General features: G+C 36.2%; 1 protein-coding gene across 3 annotated transcripts in view; it reads left to right on the top strand.

Moving 5' to 3' along the window:
• The window catches only part of TMEM67 (transmembrane protein 67), a 67,039-nt gene that overhangs the window by 12,920 nt on the left and 27,184 nt on the right, over positions 1-26,935 (top strand). The window contains exons 2-15 of one of the 3 annotated variants that reach the window (XM_060610899.2): positions 249-336; positions 1,974-2,062; positions 4,440-4,533; positions 11,076-11,175; positions 12,868-12,937; positions 13,032-13,106; positions 18,458-18,520; positions 20,432-20,583; positions 20,700-20,808; positions 21,543-21,629; positions 21,870-21,935; positions 24,077-24,233; positions 24,812-24,935; positions 26,470-26,575. In XM_060610899.2, coding sequence (XP_060466882.1) covers positions 2,006-2,062; positions 4,440-4,533; positions 11,076-11,175; positions 12,868-12,937; positions 13,032-13,106; positions 18,458-18,520; positions 20,432-20,583; positions 20,700-20,808; positions 21,543-21,629; positions 21,870-21,935; positions 24,077-24,233; positions 24,812-24,935; positions 26,470-26,575 — 1,260 coding nt within the window. In that variant the 5' untranslated portion in view covers positions 249-336; positions 1,974-2,005. Of the gene's footprint in view, positions 1-77; positions 337-1,973; positions 2,063-4,439; positions 4,534-11,075; positions 11,176-12,867; positions 12,938-13,031; positions 13,107-18,457; positions 18,521-20,431; positions 20,584-20,699; positions 20,809-21,542; positions 21,630-21,869; positions 21,936-24,076; positions 24,234-24,811; positions 24,936-26,469; positions 26,576-26,935 lie in introns of those variants that run through there. The other 2 variants (XM_060610898.2, XM_060610897.2) reach the window with 2 other exon arrangements.

Raw genomic sequence — 26,935 nt, forward strand, 5'->3', positions numbered from 1 at the left:
CGGCGACGGCAGACACTTCCGTAACCCCAGGCGGAGTCGTCCAATCGGCTCTGCAGGTTCGCCGCAGCGGCTGATGGGGCGCGGGAGACTGCGCTGCCGCCGGCGTCTGCACCATGGTGACGAGCGGCGGTGGGGCCAGGGTAGCCATGGTGGCTTGGTCCACTTTCGCCGCGGCTGTGAACGTATTCCTCCTGTTGGCCCTCCCGCGAGTCTCACACGCCCAGACCTTCTCATTTCCATTCCTGCAGCCGGAGTCGTGCGGCCACAACCAGTACTTCGATATCTCCGCGCTGTCCTGTGTGCCGTGTGGAGCCAACCAGAGGCAGGATGCCCGAGGTGAGACCGTTCAGGGTGGGCCCTCGCCAGAGTTTTAACACACCAGGCTTGTTGTTGCCCGCTGCTCCCTCCCCCTGTCTCTGAAACACATTTTCGTCGGCGGGAAGAAATGTTTCAGGAGAGTTAACTGCCAACTCCTGAGGGGTGGGTTTCCTTGGAGGATTGCAGCTTGCACACAAATGAGGTTGGGGAACCCGAGTAAGCTACCCCCTGAGCCATGGCCGATAATTAATTTCTCGGCGCCAGTCCCTCGCTTCTCATCCGAGGGGTCTTTCGGGAGGCACCTGGAAAGTCGCCCACCGAAGATAGAAAAAAAATAGAGAAGGAACGAGGTGTAGAGAAGTAGGTCACAGGATAGGTTGGGGAGGGAATGCAAATTAGCGCTTATAAATGTTGTTAGCTCTTTATCTTGCTCTTCAAATCCCAGAAACCTAGTGCTAGAAGAGACCTTAACCATGATTAGGTCCAGTCTTCTCATTTTACAGATAAGGAAATTCAAGCCTCGATGATGTTGTTACATCTTCTTTGTTACCTAAATTGTGGATTGGAAGAACTGGTGTCTCTCTGCCCTCAGTCTCAACCCATGTATTTCCACTATACAGTGTGTTCTTAATATAGATTTCCTTAGGACTCATCCCTTTTATTATTGAGTATTACTAATTGCCCTTAAAGTCTCTTTGTATTAAACTTAGTTGTTGTTGTTTTTTTTCCCCTTCAAACGTAGGTCATTTGGTCCCAGTTCCCCTCACTGAAACTGCTCAGAACAAGACTTTTTCCATATTCTATGGTCCAAAATGTTTTCACTCTTGATTTGGTCACCCATGGTGTTAACTTTCTGCCATCTTCAAATTTGATATATCCTCATTAAAGTTGTCATTTAAGACTGGGCCGGCTCCTCAGGTGAGGATGTATGAATGAGGACGCATTTCACCGACTCTTAAACTGTAAGGTGTTGCTTCATAGTTATGGACCCAGATATTGGATGCATCCTACTGCATAGATTCCTGTGGGTGCTGTTTCCACTTGATGCCTCCTTAGAGAATGTTGTCCTTACCTGTCCAGCAAGTTGAATGGTGATTATCTTATAAGGTCTACTGTCTGTCCAGAGGAAAACAATGGTTTATTTGAATCAAGGTAACTTTGCTAATAAGGTTTTGTTTTGACAAAGAAAATTTGAATTCATTGAATATATGTGTATGGTTGGATGAAATAGAACAGTAAAATTTCCCATAGCAGTTAATGCATAGTTTGATTATTAAAATTAAAGTTCAGTGCTTTAATAGTTCAGTTATGCTTGCACTTAAGGTGGTAGCACATATGGTACCTACTGCGTGCCATACACATTCCAAGATCTTTGTGTATAATAACTAATTTAACACCCATATCAACCCTATGAGGTAAGTACCGTTATTGTCCCCATTTTACCAAACTGGAGACCAAGCCATAGAGTTTAGTAGTTTGCTAAAGGTCACACAGCTGAATAGCAGAATTAAGATTAGAACCCATGCAGTGCTGATTCCAGAGTCTTGCTATTAACAGCTATACTTCTTCTCAAGATTGTAAGAATATTAAAATTTTCCCTATCTTGGAGCTTTATTTTTATTTACCAAGGTCAAAATTGACTGTTTTTATTTTAGGAACTTCATGTGTGTGTTTACCAGGATTTCAGATGATCTCTAATAATGGAGGACCTGATATTATTTGTAAAAAGTGCCCGGAAAACATGGTATCAAGTATTTATTTTAAAATCATTTTACTGTAAAAAGTAGTAAATTAACATATCTTTATTTTTTTAAACTACATTTTAATGCTGTACTATAATATGGTCCCAAAACTCAAAATTGTTAAATTAACTTTGTTTTCCTCGAGTAAATTTTGGGAAATGAGTGAAATTTTATGCAGACTTGGAAAAAAACAAATGTATTGCCTTAGTTTTTAAAGTCTGAGATTTAAAAAACCACAAAGCTGTGAATATTTGTGTCTTTATATTTCCTCATAGAGTAACTCAGTGACTTAAAAAAAAAAAATAGATGAATGGTATATATAGAGAACAAGTTGGGATGTGTGAGTTTTTTGACTGGTACAGATTGAGTTCTGTGCCTTACACCTATTGTGTTAACAGTCTTATATAACAATTCATGTTTATAATGATAACTGAGGTGTGATAAGTTCATGAAATGCCAATTGCATCATTAAAGAGGTTAAATAATATCTATTGCTGTTTTGTTAGTCATATCATAATTTTAGGAAAATTAGTAAATTAATAGTTACTATATGTAATGATTCTTAATTAACAGAAATACATTTTCCAGTCATTTTGGATAATTGGAAGTCTTTGTGAGCCAGTTCTTTTATAGTGATGTTTCTTCTCATTATCTGAATAAAATAATTGAATCTGGGAATTTAATGGTCTAAAATACTATCAAGTTGATTATTATTAAGTTACTAGTTTAATTTACCAGTTGTCCTAATTTATGACTAACTTGATTTAACTTTTAAGTTTGATTTTCACCTTAATACGTATTTTATATTTTTGTAAATATTGACCATAGATGAATTATCAATGATAAAAAGCTAATATGAAATGGCTACAAAGAAAATTTATTTTCAGTGAGATTACTAAACAAGCATAATTTTTATTTTTCCAATGTTTGTTTATTTATATTGAGAGAGGGAGAGCATGTGCGCACATGTGTGCACACGAGTGGGGGAGGGGCAGAGAGTGAGACAGAGAGAGACACAGAGAGAGAGAGAGAGAGAGAGGGAAGGAGAGAAAATCCCAAACAGACTGGTACTATCAGGGCAGAGCACACTGCAGAATCGATCTAATGAACCCTGAGGTCATGACCTGGGCCAAAATCAAGAGTTGGATGCTTAACCGACTGAGCCACCCAGGCACCCCAACAATCATAATTTTTAAATAGTCCTATATAATGTACTGACAAATATAGGAGCATTTCATGATAAATCCAGTCTTTTCAACTAAAATTAAAAATAATTTGTGGCATTGTTTTGTTATTACCATTTGTTCTCTATTCATTTTGGTTACATTCATGTTTTTGATATTATATTTTTGCCCCAGGTTTAGGAAAAATCATATAATATAATATGCCTAATTTTGAATGTCATATTTTATAAAAAACCTTCATTGAGGCACTTGGGTGGCTCAATCAGTTAAGATCTGGCTCTTGATTTCAGCTCGAATTTCACGATTTCATGGTTCATGGGTTCAGGCCCTGCATCAGCTCCGTGCTGACAGTGCGGAGCCTGCATGGAATTCTCTGTCTTCCTCTCTCACTGCCCCTCCACCACTCAAAATAAATAAATAAACTTAAAAAGAAAAACAAAACCTTCATTAATACAAACAATTCTGGATTGAAAGAAATATCCTTATAACTTTAACAACTTTATTTACATATTATTCATACACTATAAAATTCACCCATTTTAAATCATAACTTAATTTTTAAAAGCTAACATATTTGGATTATAAAAATTAGAGGGGCACCTGGTTGGCTCCGTCAGTTGAGCATCTGACTTTGGCTCTGGTCATGATCTCATAGTTCATGAGTTTGAGCCCCACATCGGGCTCTGTGTGGATAGCTTGGAGGCTGGAGCCTGCTTCAGATTCTATGTCTCCCTCTCTCTGCCTCTCCCCTGCTCATAATTTGTCTCTCTCTCTAAAAAATAATGAACATTAAATTTTTTTTTTAAATAAGTAAAAATTAGAATATTTTAGAACAGGTAAAACCAAACTATTAATTGACTATCTGTTGATTAAATGCTGTTGAATTTTGTTGTTTTTTCTTTGTAAATGGAAAAACTGAATGGCAATATTACTTTGAAAGAAATGATTCATTTGAACTGAAAATCATGAAGAAGAAACAATGGTTGCCCAGAGTTAACAGTAGTCTGTACATAGTAATAATGTATAGCTTAATTTTGGAAAGTGAGCACAGTTTGACTCTCCAAGAAATATTTATGTAGCTCATACATGCATGATTTATTTGAATCTTGACTACAAATTGTACACTACTGTGGCTTCTTGAATTCACAGCATCAATTAAGAAGGAGAATTTACTTATTGATTTATTTTAATTTAGAAAGGTGTTACTGAAGATGGCTGGAATTGCATTTCTTGCCCTGGTGGTTTAACTGCAGAAGGAAAATGCCACTGTCCTACTGGCCATATTTTAGGTAAGAAGTAGATTCTTTATGAAAAAGTAGTAGAATCTTCACTTACGCTACTTAACAAATATATATTTATTTATATTGAGAGAGAGAATGCGAGCAGGGGTGGGGCAGAGAGAGAGAGGAAGAGAACCTCAAGGAGGCTCCACACTCAGTGCAAAGGCTGATGCAGGGCTTGATCTCACAAACTGCAAGACTGTGACCTGAGCCGAAATCAAGAATTGGACACTTTGACTAAGCCACCCAGGCACCCCCACTTATGTTATTTTTGATAAAGACATTAATGGAAATACCTTGGTGAACAGTATTTTTTATTGCCCAGAATTTAATGATGTTTAAGTCAACAGCAGGCATTGAGAAGAGAATAAAAAGTCCTACCTGATTAAAAAAAAAAGTCTTAACAATGTACAATTAGATGGATAAGATGGATACTTCCTTAATATGATAAAGTATATATGTTTCAACTCAAAAGTCAACATGGTGCCTAATAGGGAGAAAGTATAAGCATTTCTGTTGTCAGGAACCAGATGAAGATGCATTTAGGTAAGTGAAAGAAACAGGTGGTAGAGTAATTAAAAAGGAAGTAAAAATCATTAAAAACTAATTTTTAATGATTTGATTATATGTTTAGAAAACCCAAGAGAATTACTAAAAATTATCATAAACAATAAAGGTTTGGGGGTAAAAAATTAACATCCAAAAATTAGTAGACTTTGTCTATCTAAACAACAATCCTTTAGAATATATGAAGGAAGAAAAGATCTTGTCTACAGTAGCAACAAAAAGAAAAAACACCTGTATAAACTTCAGAAGAAATATATAAGGTAAATCAATTGAAGAACCTTAGAATGCTCCTGCAGAACACAAAAGTTGGCTTTAATAAATGGAATACATACCTTGTTCTTGGAGGGGAAGATTAAATATTATAAAGATATTAGAGGGCCCCTGGGTGGCTCGGTTGAGCATCCTGCTCTTGATTTCAGCTGAGGTTGTGATCTCACGGTTCATGGGTTTGAGCCCCACGTTGTGCTTTGCACTGACAATGCGGAGCCTGCTTTGGATTCTCTGTCTCCCTTTCTCTCTGCCTGTCCCCCACTCCTTCTCTCTCTCCTTCTCTCTCTCTCTCTCTCTCTCTGTCTCTGTCTCTGTCTCTGTCTCTGTCTCTCTCTCACAAAAATAAACAAAACATTAGGGGCACCTGGATGGCTCAGTCAGTTAAGCGTCCAATTTGGGCTCGGGTCATGATCTCACGGTTTGTGAGTTTGAGCCCCATGTTGGGCTCTGCTGAGAGCTCAGAGCCTGGAGACTGCTTCAGATTCTGTGTCTTCCTCTCTCTCTACCCCTCTCCTACTCACACTCTCTCCCTCTGTCTCTCAAAAATAAATATTTAAAACAATAAAAATAAATAAATAAATAAATAAACAAACAAACAAACCATTAAAAAAAAAAGATGTTGGCTCTCACAATACCCGTCTATACATTTAACAGAACCTTAATAAATTCTACTAGAATATTGTTTGTCTGTTTTAGAGACTAATTCCAAAGTTTATCTGGAAAATGTGAAAAGCCAAGACAATTATGAAAAAGGAAAGAGGAAATAACCCCATCAGATACTATGTACATTTTAAAGCTACTGTAATAATATGAATGGCTGGTATATGGGTTACACATACTGATGGATGGGACTTAAAATAGAGAATCAAAATAGATCTAATCTGTATCAGAATGTGATATGGGATAAAAGTAGTATTTCATGTCAGTGGAGAAAAGACTGATTAGTAAATGGTGTTGGGGAAACTTGGAAAATACTAAGTCGGGTTTCTAACTTATTGCTTAAGAAAAAATAAATTTCAGGTCAAATATCTAAATATTAAATATGAATCTAAAGAAAAACGAATTTCAGGGTGCCCGGGTGGCTCAGTTGGTTAAGTAAGGATACAGGGAAATAGTCATTCATATATTACTGGAGGATTATAAATTTGTGCAGCGTCTGTAGAAAACAACTTGACAGTATTTATCAAATGCAGATCATTGCCCAGCTAGCCCTTATCTGGGAATTTCCTATTCCAGTGCAGGGAAATATATGTCTGAAGAAGTATATGCATGGCTTCTCATTGAAACATTAATCCTAAGACAAAATATTGTAAGCAATGTAAAAGTTTGTTAAGAGGAGATTAGTCAAATAAACTCTGGTACATCCATACAATGGTATAGAATGCAGAAAAATATAGATTATTATATAGAAAAATAATGCAGTTCTTTATTGCTGTGAAAACAAATCCAAGATCCATTAAGTAAAAAAACAAGGTATATAAAGTTTATATTCATTCATCCACAAATATTTATTTGGTACCTGCTATTTATCAGTTCTGTTTTCTGTGTTTGGTAAACTACCATTTATGTTTTCTAAAAAAGATTATATATGCATATGTGTTTATGCACAGCCTATTTCTGGAAGAATTTACAAGGAACTGATAACAGTATTGCTTCCAGGGAGGAGAATTCGGTATCTGGGGGGGAAAAGGATGGAAGAGACTTAATTTTCACTTAAAAATTTTTTGTGCCTTTTTTATTCTATTTATATATTATCTATTCAAAAATTAATTTTATAGGGGTACCTGGGTGGCTCAGTTAAGTGTCCAACTCTTGGTTTCTACTCAGGTCATGATCCCACAGTTCATGGGATCGAGCCCTGCATCAGGCTCCACACTGAGCATGGAGCCTGCTTGAGATTCTCTCTCTCCCTCTGAGCCTCCCCTCCCCCAAATTATTTTTTTAAAGAAATACAAATCTCTGCCATCAATTTATTTAAAATCTAGCTAGAAGGCAGGATATGCCTATGGAAAAGTAATTTGCAGAGCAAAATAGCAACAAAATATTTTCACAGGGGCACATATATTAAATCATCAAATGAGCATTTATAAACAATAAATGCTCTGTAAAGAGGAAGTCACTTCAACCAGGGTTGTTTAGGAAGGTTGTCATGAGGAGGCAGTGTAATCGTGGGACCATAAAGGATTAATGGAATTTCAAAAGGTAATAAGAAAGAGAACATCTAGGCAGAAGGAGCAGTGTGAGCAAGAGTATTATTATAAACATAAACATCTAGATTGAAAATAAAGGAATTGGGAGGGTAACAGTTTGTTGAGTTTAAAGGTGCTTTGGTACAGATGGCAGAAGGCCTTGAATGGTAGGATGTTCTGTAGGCATAGGCATTTTGTTCAAAGTTTTGAACAGGAGAATGATGATTAATCGGCAACAATCTGTTGCATTTGTTCATTCAACAAATATTTATTGAGCTCCTACTACGCGCTGGCCATTGTGCAAGGGCGCAAAGCATAAAGCAGTGAAGAGGATACAGTGAACAGGCACGAAGTCCCTGCTTTCATGAAGTTCACATTTAAGGAGTGGAAGAGCAGAAGTAGGGAGAGCTGTGAAGAGGCTGCTCTGGTGCTGTAGACATGTGACTACTGGACCTGAACCAGAGCTAGAGGGAATTATACCCGAAAGAGTAGATGCCAGAAACATTAAAAGGATGACAGTAGACCTAGATGAGTGAAGGAATATAGGGATGAGGAAAAAGGAAAAGTCAAAATATCTTTGGGATTTCTAAGTGGGGATGAAGGTGATGATGGTTCATAGATTCATGCTGTGAGGAAGTCATTATGGACTGAATTTCTGAAACAACTTTTGACAGCCAGAGATCACTGGTACAGAAGTGGCAGTTTTAGTAGGTTGCTGAGAATGGAGGCTAGATGCCTGGGGGGCCAGATGGTGGCTCTGACACCTAGAGACCCCTTAAAGTTGAGTGACAGCTGTGAAAACAGTATTTCACTATCTTAGATGCTACTGTTACATACTTAAAATTCTCCATGGCATGAGCTCCTTAGAGCCACCTTGAACTTTTGCTGTTGATTTGTTCTGTGAATTTGCAAGAGGGGTTGGAGAGGAGTGGAAGAGTACAGAAAGAGGGTACATCCTACTTATTGCACCGCTTCTCTCAACTCTTCCCATTTCTGACATAAAAAGAAAATGATCAGATAATCAGGTAAATAATTTTTTAAAAATAATTTTAAAATAATTATCATTAAAAATATCAAAATTCTTGAGGCTATAGAATGAGAAATAAAAGTCTACACTCCCCATCTATTTTATTTCCCAGAAATTAACCTAAAGTAATTATTTTTTCTCTATCTTTCCAAGTTTTTAATGTATTGCAAATATTTTGGAATGTCTATTTGCAGTGTATTTTGGAGAGAGTGCCATAAGAGCACATGTAGATTTACTACTTAAAAAGATATATCCATGTTTTTCAACTTAAAATTTTTACTTTTTAAAATTAAAGTAATACATGTATATGGTTTGAAATGTAAATAGTATAGAAAAATATAAAAACCAAGGGTCCTTGCCCTTCCACCCTCACTCTTATTCTTAGTTCTCTAATGTAACCACTATTAAGTTTCTTTTGTGTTCTTCCAAGAATGCTTTATGTATTTATATGTTTCTGTACATCCTTGGAAATATTTATATGTTGTCATACTTATTTAATCATAAATATTTGTTCACAAAAATTAGAATTTAAAATAAAATTATAAAACTTAACAGAACGGCAGTGAAGCTAAAAAGCAGTACCTTTTACTGAGCAGTACCCTGTTCAGTACCAGAAAATGGTTATCATCATGTAGGAACATGGGTCCCATGAAATCAGATTTTCCTTTCTTTAAAAAAATGCTAAAAATACACAATTTTTATGTGAAACCTTCCAAATTAAAATTTCCCAAATTCAAAAAAGAGTTTATTGAGCACTACCTGCCAGGTGCTGGCAGACAGTGGTGAATCCAACTTAGGTTCTAAGAGGAAGGCAATAAGCAAATTAATAGTATATGCCAGGGCGTGGTAAGTGCTGTGAAGACAAGGGAGGGAGGGGGAGAGAGAGAGAGAGAGAGAGAGAGCACGCCAAGTGTTATTTTACATGGATGATCATGGAAGATCTCTTTGGAAAAGTGACATCTTAGCAAAGATTTGAAGGAAGTGCGGGACAGAGCCATGTAGATGACTAGGGGACTCGTTCTAGACAGAGGGAATAGCAAGTACAAAGATCCTGAGATGAGAGAATATTTGGCATTTTCAAGGAGCAGCAAATATGCTAATGTGGGTAAAGTAAATGAGGAGGAAAGCAGAAGTAGATGGGTCTGGAAAGTTGGGGTGATTGTTTGCAGATCATGTAAGGCCTTTTGGCTGTAATGGTGACCTTAGAAATTACCCCAAGTGAGATGGAAGGCCATTAGAAAGTTTTCAGGGGAGTGAAATCATCACACTTAGTTTTGAAAAGTCTTGCTCTAGCTTCTGCCTAGAGAATAGAACCAGGACTCCAATTAGGAAGCTGTCATAAAAGTCCAGGTGATAGATTGATGTCCCTTGGCCTGGGGTAGAGTTGCGGAGGTAGAGAGAATAATTCAGTTTCTGGATATATTTTAAAGGAGGAGCTAACAAGATTTGCAGATTTATTTTGTTAACTTTAATTTTATTGTTTTTAATATACAGTATGAAAAGAAATGAGGAAACTCTAAGGACTAGGGCCTGAGTAAATGGTCCAGTGGCATTGCCATTTACTGAGACGGGGATAGGGATGACTGTAGGAGAAACAAGTCATTCATCTTTACTTTGGTTAAACTCATTTTCACTATCTTGCAAAAACTTAAAACATTATGGACAAAGCATTATTGATAACATTATGATTAGGAGTAATGCCCTTTGACCATTTTTCTCAGTGCTGGTTCTCTGTTAATTCCCTTAGCCCCAAAAGTAATTGTTAACATTTTGATGTGTGTGCACATACACGTTTGCGTGTGTGTTTCCTTCTAGAACCTTTTTTTTTCTGTTTTAAAATAAACATTACAGCCACATTATATAAATGTTTCATACCAAAAATATTGTTCTAGAGCAAACTTTTTTCAGTTACCAGTATGATCTGTTAGATTACCTAATTCTTTTTAGTCCACTCCATAGTATTTCGTAGGATGAATATACCATCATCTTGCTATTTTAAATATGTAGGTTGTTTTCTAACAAGTAACTGCCTCAGTAAATATCCTTATACACATGTACAAGTGTTTCTGTAGGTTAGGTATCTAAAAATGAAATTGTGGTGTTGCAGGATATGTGAATTTAACATTTTAATAGGTGCTACAAAAAACCCTCTTAAGTTGTAGAAACATATCAACTGTCTATGAAATTACTTGTTTCTGCATACCTGCTGTAGTAGGAACGTACAGGTAAGAAGTAACAAAAAAGAAAAATTAAGAAAAAAATAATAATTTATTATTATGATTTGGAAGGTTAATTTTTGTAATTTTTTTATGTGGGAATGAGGAAGGCTTCACTTTTCTACACTTTGTTATGGTGGTATTTGACATTCCTCTTATACAAATCAGGTATCTTAAATATACCTGATTATTTATAATAATTACAAGGGGACTGTACTAAGTTTATAGAAGGTTATATGTTGACTTTGAGTTACATCTTAATTTTGTTTCTAAATTGTTTAGTGGAAAGAGATGTTAACGGAACATTGTTGTCTCAAGCAACTTGTAAGCTCTGTGACGAAAATCAAAACTCTTTTACAGTAGCAAATGCTTTAGGAAACAGGTAAGCGGTGTGCTGGGTGCTGACTTTAAATATCATCTTACATTTATATGGAATCTATACCTTTTAAAAATACTTCCTATGATATCACTTGTTCCTCATAATAGCCCAAAGAAGATAAAAGTAGATATTAACATATAAAGAAGCTGAAGATCAGAGAATGAGACTGATTAGGGTTCAAAGCTTGGCTCAGTCTCTTATCAGTTGTTTGACCTTGGGTAGCTCAGTAAGTCAGTCTTTTTGTCCTTAGAATGGAAATATACCACCTACTTCCTAGGCTGTTATCACAGCTCAGAAATCAGTATGTGAATTCTTAGCATAGTGCTTCAGAGTAAGTGCTCAGTAAAAGGTGCTTTTTTTGTTTGTTATTATGAAATTTGTACATAATCTATAATATATATAGTATATAAATATTAACTTCTATTTGCAGCATCCTTACTGTGTGCCAGGAACTGTGCTTTAAAATAATGTTACATAAGAGCACCTGGGTGGCTCAGTCAGTTGAACATCCGACTTCAGCTCAGGTCATAATCTCACGGTTCGTGGGTTTGAGCCCTGCGTCAGGCTCTGTGCTGACAGCTCGGAGCCTGGAACCTGCTTTGGATTTTGTGTTTCCCTCTCTCTCTGCCCCTAACCCATTCACATTCTGTTTCTGTCTCTCTCAAAAATAAATAAACATTAAAAAAATTTTTTTAATAATATTACATAAAAAAGCATGTTAATAGATAAATGGTAATTATAGTGACCCAGAAACCCTGATTAATAGCCCTGTTCTTTATCACTTCCTGTTTCCCCTTTATGCGTGCATATGTGTGCACCACATAAACACACAGCCCTGTCTCTCTAACTCAAACACAGTATCCCTATTTCAAATTCTTCACATTTTTATAGAGAGCTACATGATGACTTTTCCCAAGTTTAAGAGAAAATACTTGAGTAGCTTCTCCTGGGGGTATTTAGTATTGGATCACCTCTTCCCTTATGCTGATATGGATTGTAGTATCCAAATATTGACTATTGGGCTGATCCCCAGGTCTTCCCCTCCAGTACCTCCTTAAGCCCACTTCTATGCCATGCCCCAGTCCCTCCTACCTGCTCTATCTTACGAGTAATGAATACTACAGACCCATCACTGTCCCCGCTAGTCCGGTGGATGCTCTCCCTCCCTGGATATCATACATTAATGAAAAATACAAAGTATTTTTCTAAAATAAATAAAGATAATAAATAGACTTTAAAAGTGTTTGTCACAGCTTTGATCAGGGGATAGACACACATTTTTTCAGTATATGTTTCCTTTTTGCTTTGTGAGAGGCAAAATAAGGAATGTAGATTTGATATAACTACCTATGAAAACAGATTGGGTTTTACTTATGTGAGTTTGTTAGGCTCTTAATTGAGTGACTTAACCATCTTTTTTATTCAATATTGTTTATTCTGTACACGCCATGTAGTTTCAAAAGAATATTCTCCTATTATTGGCTAATATTATTTATTTATACCTTGCTTTGTAATACAAGGAGTGGTATAAAAATAATCAAATCAGTGTTAATTTTTTTAATTTGTTTAGTTTATTATAAGTAATTACTTAGTTGAATGAATCTATTCTAATCCAGATTTAAGAAGACAAATTTTAATGAAATTAGATCTAGCATAATTCATTAACATTTTAAAATGTTTTTGTTATATTGACAGATGTGTTCGATGTGAGCCAACATTCGTCAATACCAACAGGTCCTGTGTGTGTTCGGAACCGAACATTTTAGTAAGGCTAAGCACATTAATGAAGTGTATATTTTAAAATTAAGTTATACCTTTCCATAAACTTTTTTTTTTTTAATTTTTATTTATTTATGAAGACAGGGGGATTATGTTTCAGCAGCACAGTGAATTTTCCTTCACGTGTAATTTCATCTGCCCGTTATGGAGAACCTGTGAGTATGTTTCAGTTTTTTTGTTCCATTCTTGTTGCATTACTTCCTTTGGTCATCAGTCTGGGGCTAAAATGAGAAATATTTCTGTGTAAGTCACTTCAAAACACAAATAAATTAAGAAACAGTTACTCTCTTCTCTACCTTAGCTCAAACTTTTTCAGTGAATCTCTGAATGTTTAAGCTGGAAAGGTCCTATATAGATCCTGTAAGGAATGAAGCATTATTTGTTAAGAGCACCAGAGACTCTAGACTTGAACCCTAGGTTGCCAGTCATTAGTTTTATATCCTTGGATTTACCTGATATTTCTAAACTTCAGTTTTACTGTCTGTACATTGGACATAATAATAAAAATTACCTCACAGTGCCTATACATGCTAATCACTGGAGAAACAACGGTTATTCATATCTGGCCAGATTCCTTGTTCTGTGGATGAGAGCATGGATGCCTCAGGTTAGAGCCTTTGTAACAGATTCTGGTCTGACAAGGTCTGCTGTGTAAAATGGGAAGTAGATGAATTGGAAGTGAAGAGATCATGAATAGAGAATAGGAGTTCGTTGACTAACTAGGAGTTAGTTAATGAGCACTGAAAATAAAATACCCAGTATGGCAGCAGAGCTTGTGGCAGGCAGGCTAGGACCCGGTTGCTCAAATTATCCTTAGATGGATGAGAGTCATTAAGGGACAGGAGGACAGCCATGATGAAGGTGGAATCTGGGCTCTTAAGGAATAAAGCAAAAATCCCTGTTCTCCAATATGGTCTTGTGGGAGTGATAGGCAAGTACCATGCATTTGCAAACCAACAAAATAAATGCTAATATTGGGGTACAAATACGGAGCTCTGAGATCACCCCAAATTGCCTCATTTGGAATAAGAGGTGTGTCTTCTGGAGTGTTCCCAGTCTCAGGTTATAGTGACCTTCTGTATACCATTGTCAAACTTGCAGGCCTTTAATTTTCATTTTTCCATTTGTTTTCTTTTTGCCTTTTTAAAATAATTTTGCCAACAGTACCAACAACGCCTCTTTTGTCTCTTTGGTGTCAGATCACCAGTCATTTAGAAGTCATGCCTCTTTTAGTCTCCTCTGATCTGAAATAGGTCCTCAGTCTTTCGCTGTCTTTCATGAACTCAACAGCTTTGAAGGTTACAGGCTTTACAGTCTATAGGATGACCCTCAACCTGGATCCATCCAGTTTTTCCTCATAATCAGGACATGCTTGGCAGGAAACCACAAAAAAGATGTCAACGTATTATAACAGAGGGCACCCAGTGTCCATTTGTCCCACTACTGGTGATTTTAACTTCGATCACATGCCATAAAGTCACCATGTCTACTATAAGGGTACCATTTTTCCCTTTATAATAGGTTAGTATTTTGTAAAGAGAATTTCCAAGATTGCACTTCGTCTTCACCAACCCCAACAGTAAGTTAAACAATAAGTTTTAGTCTTGGTTAGTGATGTTTGCCTTTATCAACCACTACTAGTATGGTTGCCAAATATTTCCATCATTCCTTCTTCATTTATTAATTGACATTCTACTATAAGAAAGAATTTTTCCTTCTTCTCATTTATATATTTGTTTATTAATGTAGGTATAGATTAGTGGGTTCCTGTTTTATTCAGTTGGTTATAATCCAGTACATGCATTATTTGTTTTGATCCTCAAATTGTCCTAGATTTAGCTAGTAGAAGCTTCTTCAGTTTGTTTCCTGTGTCTTTTTGATATATCTCCATCATTCTTTGAGCATTTCCTTCCTTTCTGGAACAAAAGATTTCCAGGCTTATCTTGTACTTTTCCTACCTCAGCCCTGGGATCAGCCATTTCTTTAGAATTTCTGGAAGATAATAATTAGGAACCAAGATTACCACACGGAGCATGCCCTTTTAGGAGGCAGATACCCATATACATACACACATCTGTAACTATTTATTTTGTATATGTATTGAAGTAAATGAGTTCCCACTGATACTTTCAATTCCAAAGCAGTACCTCAGCATTCCTTCTAACTCTCCTTTTGATAGATTTTAAGTACCTTCTCCAGTAGTGAGAAATCTGGGTCTCATCTTCAGTTTCCTCATTTGCTCAGTGTAATAGTCTTCCAACCATACTGCTCTCTTCCATACCATCTCCGCATCCTTCTTCACACCACTTTGCAATAGATCTGTTGCAGACTCTGTTAAGAAAAGATGGACAGGGGAAATCAATTCCATTCTTAAAGTTAATTTGATTCAGTTAATACATTTCATTTAAACATTATCAATCTTGAACACTGATGCTTTCCTAAGGACAAGTTTGGAAACCTTGATTTTTAAGTCATTTTATAACTAATGTTGAGACAGGTTCTGTGTAGCTTAAGTTATGAGGCATGTAAACAAATGTAGTTAAGATTATATGACTATTTTGGCCCAGTCCTCAGCCTGGCTGACATAAGAACTCAGTTTTAGCACTGCACTTGTAGTCAGTCAGGACCTAGGGGACCAGTACAAAATAATTAAACCCACAAGAGACTAGATGGTGGATAAAGCAAAATGCATGTTTATTAGTTTATATATATTAATTGCCAGCTAGACTAAAATACTTACATTGACTTGATAATGTACACGCTTCCTAATTGGAAAAGTGTGCTTAGAACGTTACATATCAGGTGTTCTCTTGGGTAATACAGAATTGGAACATATTTAATTTTGTATAATTTTATGAGAGCATTTAATCCTACTCTAGGAATGTACCTGCCAATCAATAAAGAGTTTCCATATATACGGGTCAGTGTGTTCCCATTGTCTGTCCCCAAAGATAGTAATAGTGATCTAGCATCTTGGCTTTGTGTTTTTCTCAACTTTTTTTTTGAAAATTTCAAAATTACAGAAAAGTTAAAAATATAAGTCCAGGAATGTGCCTGGGTGGCTCAGTCAGTTTTGAGCATCCAACTCTTGATTTCAGCTCAGGTCATGTTCTCACAGTTCGTGGGTTCGAACCCCACACTGGGCTCTGTGCTGACAGCATGGAGCCTGATTGGGATTCTCTGTCTTCCTCTCTCTGCCCTTCCCTGCTCACTTGTGCACTCTCTCTCAAAATAAATAAACTTAAAAAAAAGTACAAGACCAGGACTATACATATATCTTTCACTTAGGTTAACCAATTATTGTTTTGCTGCATTTGCTTTATAATTCTGTATATATGTAAAATGCATGCATACACACACACATTTTTTTTCAGAGTCACTTGAAAATAAGTTGTAGACTTGTGACACTTCACTCCTAAATATCATATTATATAGCCCCTAAGAACAAGGGGGTTTTCCTGGCTTCACAGCAAAGAAACTAAGATAATAAAATTATCTGATATACTGTTCATATCTAAATTTACCCTGTGTTCCAATAATGTCCTTTATGCCTCCCTTTTTGTGGGTGCAGGGAGAGAGGAGGCAAGAATCCAAGGATTCATTTAAGGATCCCACAATGTAATTAGTCTTTTAGTTTTCTTTAATCTAGACCCTGCTGAATTTTGCTTTTGTGCGTTTGCAGTTTTTTTGCTTTTTTGACTTTTATAGAATTGAAATGCAGAATCCAGGCCAGGTCTCTTGTAGAGTGTCCCACAATCTGGATTTTTCTGATTGTTTTCTCATGATTAGATTCAGTGAAACATCTTTTCACAAGAACATGATGTAGGTATTGTGTATATCCATTGCATCATAACAAAGAGCACATGTTAGGTTGTCTAGTTCCTGGTGATGCTAAATTTGATTATCTGGTCACGGTGGGATCTGCCACTTCTCTTCATTGTAAAGGTACTGTGATTAATAAGTCAGTCTGAGATTTTACTTTGCGACTTTGTAAATATCCATTTTAGTGGCCACTGATGAACCAACCTTGCCTGAATCAAGTTTTAAATCGGTCATTTCAAGATAATTTCACAATTCTATTATTTCCTTTACATTTAGTAGCTAGCAGTCTTCTGTAAAGAGTGCTTTCCTTTCTATACTTTTTTTTCACTTTGAACTCATGAAATCTTTATTCAATGTGCTATAATTTTTTACTGTGTTTTTTTTTTTTTTTTCCAAAGTTAATTGTCTTCGGGCTTCACTTTAAGACAGTTCCTATGTTATTTTGACGTGTCTCCATCAGTCTTTTTGCACCTTCTTTGTTTCTCTATACCATGTTCCAGGCTCAACCAATATAATTTTTAATAGTTACCTAACACTCCCCTTTGAATATTTAGGTTTTCTGTTATTAATAATATTGCTATCAATCATTTTATGCACAGATATGTTTTTCCTTTTAGAGAGATTATTTCCTTATGATATATGTCCCAAGTGTTTCTAAATTCCTGGGTTAAAATGTGTGGATAGTATTTTATGAAAGGATCATGTAGCTTTAACATTGTCACTGGAATTGTCTGTGGGTTTATTTTACATGAATTTCCAAACACTGTTGTCTTTGCTTTCCATTTTTACTAGTTGTTTTTTTTTTAATGTGTTCTTCAATCCTGTATGCAAAGGTGATGTTTTTCTTTAAAAGGGAGAATTTTTAAAAGGGAGAATTGCTACTTGACGAGATGAAAATAGTGACTTAGAATTTTACTTTAGATTTTTTTGATAGCTATGATGCCATGTTCCATATAATTTGGCTTTATCTCCTCTCTGTCCATGCCTCTGAATGGTGTTTCTTAGTGTGTCATTTTTTAGCAAGATGTGCAGATAAGCTCTAAAGCAGTGGTTCTTAGCCAGAGATTTATATTTGCAGCTTTCAGAGCACATGCGTGCCTTGGTCTCCTGGAGATTGATTTGGAATGCAGTCAGGCATTTTCTGTTCTTTGGAAATTCCACAGGTGACTCTGATGCCCATCATTATTTGAGAATCGCCACTCTAGAGATTTTATATGTCAGTTACTCTGTATATCCCCAATTTCCTGTTGCTTAGAAATCATTCATAAATGTTTCTTTTTTATTACTTGCAAATTTAATACAGTATAATAATCCTAAATCAGCATGTGTTGGCAGTGAAATGCTAAATCAATACCTAGTTTTTCTTTTATTTTTTTTTTGCCATCTTGTTCTTTGTTTCTTGTATTAGTAAAATGAGTGTAATAGTTTTTTTGGATTATAGACACACTGTTTCCTTTTATCTTTTGCCTAAGTGACATGATTTTGTAATGCAGTCCCTCTTTGTGATAACTGAGTTTGGTTATAATTAACTCTTATATCCTCATTAAAACTATTTTCTAATAACATTGAGAAAGTGCTAGTAGTCATTTCCCATTGGAAAATATGCATGTTAATATTTTCTTAGCAGTGTACATAAGGAATCTTCATTTGAACTTAAAACTAAAACTTATCTTTTTGTGAGCAGGGCATGTCTTTCACTTCAGAATGGTTTGCAAAGTATTTGCAGTCATCAGCAGCTGCTTGTTGGGTAAGTTTAAGTTGTTTTTAATTTTTTTTTTTTTTTTTCAACGTTTTTTATTTATTTTTGGGACAGAGAGAGACAGAGCATGAACGGGGGAGGGGCAGAGAGAGAGGGAGACACAGAATCGGAAACAGGCTCCAGGCTCCGAGCCATCAGCCCAGAGCCTGACGCGGGGCTCGAACTCACGGACCGCAAGATCGTGACCTGGCTGAAGTCGGACGCTTAACCGACTGCGCCACCCAGGCGCCCCAGTTTAAGTTGTTTTTAAATAATTTTATTTCATTTTACAGAATTGTCCCACCACCATTTTTTCCCCAGATAATAAAAATCTTCTAAGATATATCTTCTAGATATATCTCCTTGGTCATATTCTATAAGAAAAATAAGCCATTTCTAGTGGAAAGAAAATACACAAAGAAAATGTTTTTCATTTCACATTTCATTATACACAAATTGAATGTCTTCAAGCTTGTTCAGCTAGAATGGAGTGTTAGAGGAAAGTGATTCATACTGTCATTTCTTAAATATTAATTATTGACCTGTGTGCCAGGCCCTGTTCTCAAATCAGGTTATGTATTTCAGAAAAAGACAGGAAAAAAATCCCTCATGGAATTATATTCTAAGTAAATGCAGGTGGTGCTAAGTGCTATAAGACAAATAAACCAGGATAAAGAGCATAGAGAGTGGAAGGGGTACTATTTTATACAGGGTGGTTGGGATACATATCTCTGTGAGTGATATTTGAACAAAGTCCTGAAGGAAGTGAGAGTGTAAATATCCAGGGAAAGAGTGTTCTAAATAGAGACCACAGCAAGTACAGAGATTCCAAAGCAGTTCTCTGATGTGTTCGTGTTTAAGAAACAGGAAGTGGGGCGCCTGGGTGGCTCGGTCCGTTAAGCGTCCGACTTCAGCTCAGGTCATGATCTCGCGGTCTGTGAGTTCGAGCCCCGCGTCGGGCTCTGTGCTGACAGCTCAGAGCCTGGAGCCTGTTTCAGATTCTGTGTCTCCCTGTCTCTGACCCTCCCCCATTCATGCTCTGTCTCTCTCTGTCTCAAAAATAAATAAACGTTAAAAAAAAATTAAAAAAAAAAAAATCACCTTTTTAAAAAAAAAAAAAGAAAGAAACAGGAAGGAGGCTAGAGTGGCTAGAGCAGGGTAAGTAAGTAAGGGCAAGTGGAGAGGTGAATTTGGAGATGAAGGGAGTGGCTACAGTGAGGACCTAGAGTTTATTGCAAGGGGGATTAGAAGGATTTTGTGCACAGGAAGATAGTGACTGAACTTCAGATTTTGAAAGGATCACTAGCATGGAGAATAGATTTTGCTGAAGCAAGACAGAAGCAGGGAGACCAGTCGGGAGAGTATTACAGTAACCCAAGTGGGAGATGGCGGACCCATGAACAAGAGTGGTAGCCTGGGTCTGAGAGAAGTTCAGCTTCTAGATACACTTGAAGATTGAGGCAATAGGATTTACTGATGAGCTGGGTATGGGTATGGGAAGGGAGAGAAAGAAGATCACTGAAATGTTTGACTTGAATCAACTATAAAAAATAGAGCTGCCTCTTCCTGATAGGGAAACTGAGAAGTTTGAGTGGCAAACTCAACAAATAGTATTCTTTCAAATATAATTATTTTACCTAATAATTTTTTAAATGTCATGCTATGTTTTTAGTTAGTTCTTTTTTCAACTGCTCATCTTTATATGTTCACCTGTAATTTACAGTTAAAATGTACACATTATTCAAGTGGAAAGTTCTTTTCTACTTAAAATAGAGGAAAGATATTAAAGAGCAAAAGAATACTGCCAAAAAGAATTTGTAGACTAGGTACAAACATAATTTTTATATCAGCTTTTGCTTAAAGTATTAAAGTCCATGTTACATTTCTTTGCCTGGTTACCTTTACATGGTTCTCTCGTAGGTGTATGCCAATCTAACATCTTGCCAAGCTCTCGGAAATATGTGTGTGATGAACATGAATTCTTATGACTCTGTCACTTTTGATGCATGCCGACTGTTTCAGTTTATCTTTGAAAATACTGGACTGCGCACTGTTCATTCTATTTCATTTTGGTAAAGATACCCTGATGAACTGTCATTTTGACCAAATTCAATGCAGTTACTTTCACAAATATTAGTAATAAGATATATTGGTACCGTGTTACTAAAACAATTGTAATTATTTGTAGGAGACGGAATCTTCCATGGCTCTTCTATGGAGACCAGCTAGGATTAGCACCTCAAGTACTCAGTACCATACCTCTTCCTACAAATTTCAGTTTTAAAGGGGAAAACCAGGTATAAGTTATTAGATTATTAGAGAACAACTGTATTTTGATTTATAATTTAAAATTTATAATTAGTCGTAATTCTTGCTTCCTTAGGTTTTTTTCTAAAAATTTAATTACTAAACTAAACCAAAATATCAGCTGTTCATAGGAATTAAACAATACAGAGTTTAGCAGCCTTACTGAGTGTATGGATACCTCTGGATTATGTGGTTGTGGCAGTAAGTAGTACGTGTACGACTGGGAAAGTAGTTTTCATCACCAAATGCCAAACAAACTCTGTCCTCCTCTGTCTCTACATTTTTAAGAACTGCTTCCAAAGACTGACTGGAACTCTATGCCATTTCCTTAGCATAAATTTTTGTGCTAAGGTCAAAATTTTTACCTTCAGCTTTTTAACCTTCTAGAATGATGGAATAGATTATTCTTGTCCCTGCTCACCCCCCACTCTTCTACACAAACACACACACACATACTTAACAGTTTTGAAGGAAGTTACTTGTCACTGGCATTGCCTCTCAATTCTGGGATAATAGTTTTAATGCAAAAAAAAACAGTTCATTTATTTTAGGTGTGTTTAATTATAAAGATACTTAGATTAATTTTGCTTCAAAGTAAAGACAGTTGAATTTGATATTTGATCTCTGGAAAAAGAAAGGATAGGTCAGTAATGAACATTTCTCAATAGAATACTGCATTGCTTCTAGAGTATGTAACATTTTATTCTTGTTTTTATTTAATCAGAATAGAAAACTGAAGTTTATTGCTGCTTCCTATGATGTAAGAGGAAATTTTCTCAAGTGGCAGACATTAGAAGGAGGTGTTTTACAGGTGAGCATACTTCTAGCTAAAGAATTCCTACCTAATGTGCCTTATTTTTGCCCCAGCAAAGATAAGGAAAAGACTAGATGTTTACTAGATTAACTTGCATGGCTACGTTGATTTTTTTTATTGTGTTTTAAATGGGAATTTCTTAAAACTACTTTAAGAAGTAGGGGTTTAAGAATTCTTGACTATAAGCAAATAAAACATTATTCTGAGATATTTACCATTTGTATTGTTTTGCTCTAGCTTTGTCCAGACACAGAGACAAGACTGAATGCTGCTTATTCTTTTGGAACAACCTATCACCAAAACGTAAGTTTGGACTATACTAGTCTATATTTTAACTTCATTTCACATCAGCAATATTGGGATGATCTTTGAATTTTCAAAATGTTTTTAATAGTAGTGAATAATTTCACTGACTGATATAGTTTTTTATTATTTGGGTGTGGAAAGTCTTACCTTGTCATCTATAGAGTTTAAAATCATATAATATTAGATTTTCATAATTATTATTTATTTACTTTTAGGCATATAAAATGATATTTTCTTCTGAGCATTTTCAAATAAAGCGAAAATATTATTTTTAGTGACTAATAAAAATGTTACTCCCTCCTCTCTCTACCCCCCAGTTAATAAATAAAAATGCCTCTGTCTTTCCTTCCATACTTTTCTCCCTTCTACCCTCCCTGACAGTTCCTTCCTTTAGTAACCCATTTTGAAATTACAGTATTTACAGTATGGTATAAAGGAATGTTACGAGCCATTAAACTTCTGAAAGACAGACATTCACTTGTCTACAGAAATACTTCTTGATAAAATGCATATACATACACCATAGAACAAAACTGTGATTCCACTTTTGTTAAAACTACAATGAAAACTATCATGGAAAACAGATTGCAAGACAATAAACATTTTTAATAGTGGTTATCTCTGGATAGTGGGATTGCAGGTGATTTATTTATTTATTTATTTATTTATTTATTTATTTATTTATTTTATTATTTTCCAAACCTCAGGGGCACCTGGGTGGCTCAGTCGATTAAGCGTCTTGACTTTGACTCAGGCCATGATCTCACGGTTCGTGAGTTCAAGCCCCGCATCAGACTCTGTGCTGACAGCTCAGAGCCTGGAGCCTGCTTTGGATTCTGTGTCTCCCTCTGTCTCTGTTCTTCCCCTGCTCATGCTCTGTCTGTCTCTCTCTCTCAGAAATAAACAAAATAGTAATAGTTTCCAAACCTCTATCATGAACATGAATTTACTTTTATTATAAATGACTTATGTTATCAAAAAAAAAAAAAGGAATGTTATTATGTGTCTACTATGAACAAGGAGAATCAACACTAGTTAAATGCCTGCTGCTGGATGCTCAGCATTTTGTCATCTCATTTGATCCATGAAATAACTATGTGAGATACGTATCATTATTATACATATCATTCATAGATGAGGAAATGGTGCTCAGTGAGATTAAATAATTGACTTAAGGTCTTGTAGCAGGTAAATTGTGGAACTGGTGTTCTGTTAAACTTAAAAACCATGTTTTTTTCCATTGAACTGGGCTGCCTCTGAAGTAGCTCACAGCCTAATAGAGAAAATACTATGTAGACAAAGAATCGCAAAGAATGTAGAATGCGGTGTGTACAAAGTACCATATTGACACAAAAGAGGAGTCATCAGCAGTTCCTGGGGAGGTACTGGAAGGCTTCTCAGAATGAGTGATATTTAGTCTTGTAGAATGAATATGAGTTTGCCAGGAAACACAGTGGGGAAGGGAATATCAGGCAGCAACATTTGTGATGTCAGAGAGACATAGAATAGCATAGCATATTTAGGAACTGCATTAGGTTGGTATGAATGGACCATAGACTGGTAGGGAGCAGTGGGAGATAAGCCTGGTTCTGTTAAGGGAAGCCAAATCTTAAACTACACTGTACGTCAGGAGAAAGAATTAAGACCTCATTCCATAGGACAGTAGTTTTTAAACTTTTTCACTGATGTACACTTAATGTTGAGAACAAAGGCATACCTTCTCCAGCTGTGTTGTAGAATAAGAACCAAGCAGTTCTTTACTTTTAGTTCTTTTGATCCTTAAAAAGAATCATATTGAAGTATTCACGTTTTGGAAGGTTCATGGGAATGCATATTAAAAAGATAGTTTAAAGATATTTTAAAAGCTTAAAAAACACTTTTCTTTTACGTTTATTTTTATTTTTGAAAGAGTATGAGTAGTGAGGGGCAGAGAGAGGGAGACACAGAATACGAAGCAGCCTCCAGGCTCTGAGCTGTCAGCACGGATGACGCGGGGCTCGAACCCATGAACCGCGAGACCATGACCTGAGCCGAAGTCAGATAGTCAACCGACTGAGCCACCCAGGCGCCCCCAAAGAACACTTTGAAAGATTAAATATGCTTTCTAATTTTCATTGCTTTTATTTTTTATTTTCCAGTGTGAGATTCCTATTTCTAAGATCTTAACCGACTTTCCCTCTCCTGTATTTTATGATGTGTACCTTGAATATACTGATGAAAATCAACACCAGTATGTTTGGGCTGTGCCTGTGTTAAACCTAAATCTTCAGCACAATAAAATATTTGTAAACCGAGGTAAGACATCCATATATACCATTCTCTCTCTGAGCTGAAAACCAATAAATAAGTCAACCTTCATGATAATTTAATAAACCATGGGTTATAAAAAAGGTCATGGGTTTTCTCTTATTATATGGTTTTAGATAGTCTGCCAAGAAGTAAAACAATAAGACTGCTGATATATTTAGAAATTTCTGCCAAACATATGAGGCCTACTGTTAAGAAATTAAATATTATTGCTAACATGTAAATTGAGAAAAAGTAGTAGAACTGTAAATTGGGGCTTCTTCAAGCTGTTCTCAAGCTGCTTTTCAGACAAGTTCATTTATTTTGTCCTCATATTATAAAATTCTTATTCAGGTAATTTGCAGGGAAAATCCTTCCAAACTGATGAAAGTCCAAACAATCAGAAGACATTCAAGTGAAGTCAGGAAAGCTATTACCAAGAATTTCTTGCAGCAATAGCTGTTTGTGCAATCATTTTATCTAAAACACAATGTATAATTCTGTGTTTTAAATTTATTCTGTAACTTCTCCTTGAGAACCAAGGTATTTTTTAATGCCATCTTTTTCTTTTCTTTTTATGATAAAAGACAGTAGCCCCGGCAAGTGGCTTCTGACTCGGCGCATTTTCTTAGTGGATGCACTAAGTGGACGGGAAAATGACTTAGGAAGTCAGCCAAGATTAACTCGAATTGCTACCCAAATATCACTGAGGTAAGCAAACATCTGTTGTACTAAATTAAGGTTGGAGTGTATGGGAAAATGTGATAATGAAAGTGTTTACTAGTAATCATCAGATGAAAACAATAAGGACAACTGAATTGCAGCAATACATAGAGATTTTTAGATATCTGTGTAGACTGGTATATACACCAGTAGAAGTGAGGAGCTCCAGGGGGAGAATTCTGTTGAAGAACCTGAGGAGTTTTGTCAGAATGCACACTCTAGCCCTGCTGAATTAGAATGGGTTGGGAGGCGGAGGGGAACTGAATAGCAGTGGGCTGAAATGGGAATGTGAGAAGGAGCCTGCCCAGTGGTTTAATGGGTAAGCCCCTGGGTTTTCATTTCCTTTCATAGCTACTGCCTTGGCCCAGATTAACTATCAACACCTCCCTCTTCCTAGGAAATCTTAATGATGATCCTACCTTAGAATAGTGCCTTGTAGCCCTTATTTCTCTGTTTTTAAGTGTGAGATTCCTACCTCTAGATCATAACTGACTTTCCCCACTCTGATATATGTATTTTTTAATGTTTATTTATTTTTGAGAGAGAGAGGGAGAGAGAGCACGGACCGGGCAGGGACAGAGAGAGAGGGAGACAGAATTCGAAGCAGGCTCCAGGCTCTGCACAGTCAGCACAGAATCCACCGTGGGGCTTGAACTCATGAACTGCGCGATCATGACCTGAGCTCAAGTTGGACAGACACTTAACTGACTGAGCCACCCAGGCACCTCACCCACTCTAATATTTTTCGATGTGTACATTGACTACACTGGCAAGAATCAACACCGTCATTTTACATGAGTCTGGCACTTTGAAGCACTTCAATATCCACATACATTTTTTCATTGTTATTTCATTCTGCTTTTCATAGCAATCTTATGAGATACAGGCAGTATAGAAGCTTTATCATGTATCTTGCTGAAGTCCAAATATACTGTGTTTTTTAGCATCCCCTCAATCTACTAATGTAGTATCACTGGTAAAAATGAAATTGGGCCTAGTCAGGCCTAACCTGATTGTGGTAAAACCACGCTGGCCCCTAGCATTTGGCACTTTGAATTTACAAACTATATTCATGCATTGAATTCAGCAAAATATGTTCCACTATGTACTATAAACAGTACGAGATATGACATGCATTATTTTGTTAAGAATTCATCTTTCTCCTTTGAAAATTATGGTGTTATCTGTCTTTTCCTAGGCTTCGTTTAACACTTCACTTTTGACTGTTCCTCAAAGATGGTTCATAGTACTTCAGTGATTTCACTTGTAAACTTCATAGGACCTAGATCGCAAACAGTTTCTAATTTGTCTCAGACGGTATATTTTAATATTAAAGTTTTGACTACTTAAGATAGCTTATGTTGTTACCATTAGTTTGTTTGACCCTAGTCCTTATTAACTGGTTGATTCTGAGATCACCAAGACTATCCATATTACATTAAAACAACAACAACAGTAAGTCAGCTGTATGTTTAAGGACTTAGATATATTTATAACTAAAAATGTATTTTCTTATAAACAGCATCTACCTTGTGCCCAACACAAAAAATGGAAACATTTACCCTCCCTTAATTACCATTGCCTACAGCGACATTGATATCAAAGATCCCAACAGCCAGTCTGTGAAGGTGAGTGCCATGCTATTCAGTGGCTCTGTATGTGTTAATGTAATACTGATGCAGTTTACATTATGGTCAAAGGTTATTAGTTCTTTTTTAAGTTTTAAAAAAAATACTGCACTAAATATAGTCAAGTGTTAATTACTTTTTACTACTAACAGTAAAGGTGAGTTCTTTACAGATTGTTCAAGTAAAAAAGCAAGAATTAAGTTTTTATCTAGACACCATCACCAGGGATGCAGTTGGGCATCCCTGTTCAGGATCCCGGGGTATCCTGAAATATGCAGTGTCTGTCTCTGTCCTTTTTGCCAACTCGCTTGCACTAAGATATTGTTTCCTTGGCTAATAAAAGCAGAGACTCGAACTTTT

The sequence above is a fragment of the Panthera onca genome, chromosome F2 (genome assembly GCF_046562875.1).
Source record: "Panthera onca isolate mPanOnc1 chromosome F2, mPanOnc1 haplotype 2, whole genome shotgun sequence".
NCBI classification, from domain to species: Eukaryota; Metazoa; Chordata; class Mammalia; order Carnivora; family Felidae; genus Panthera; species Panthera onca.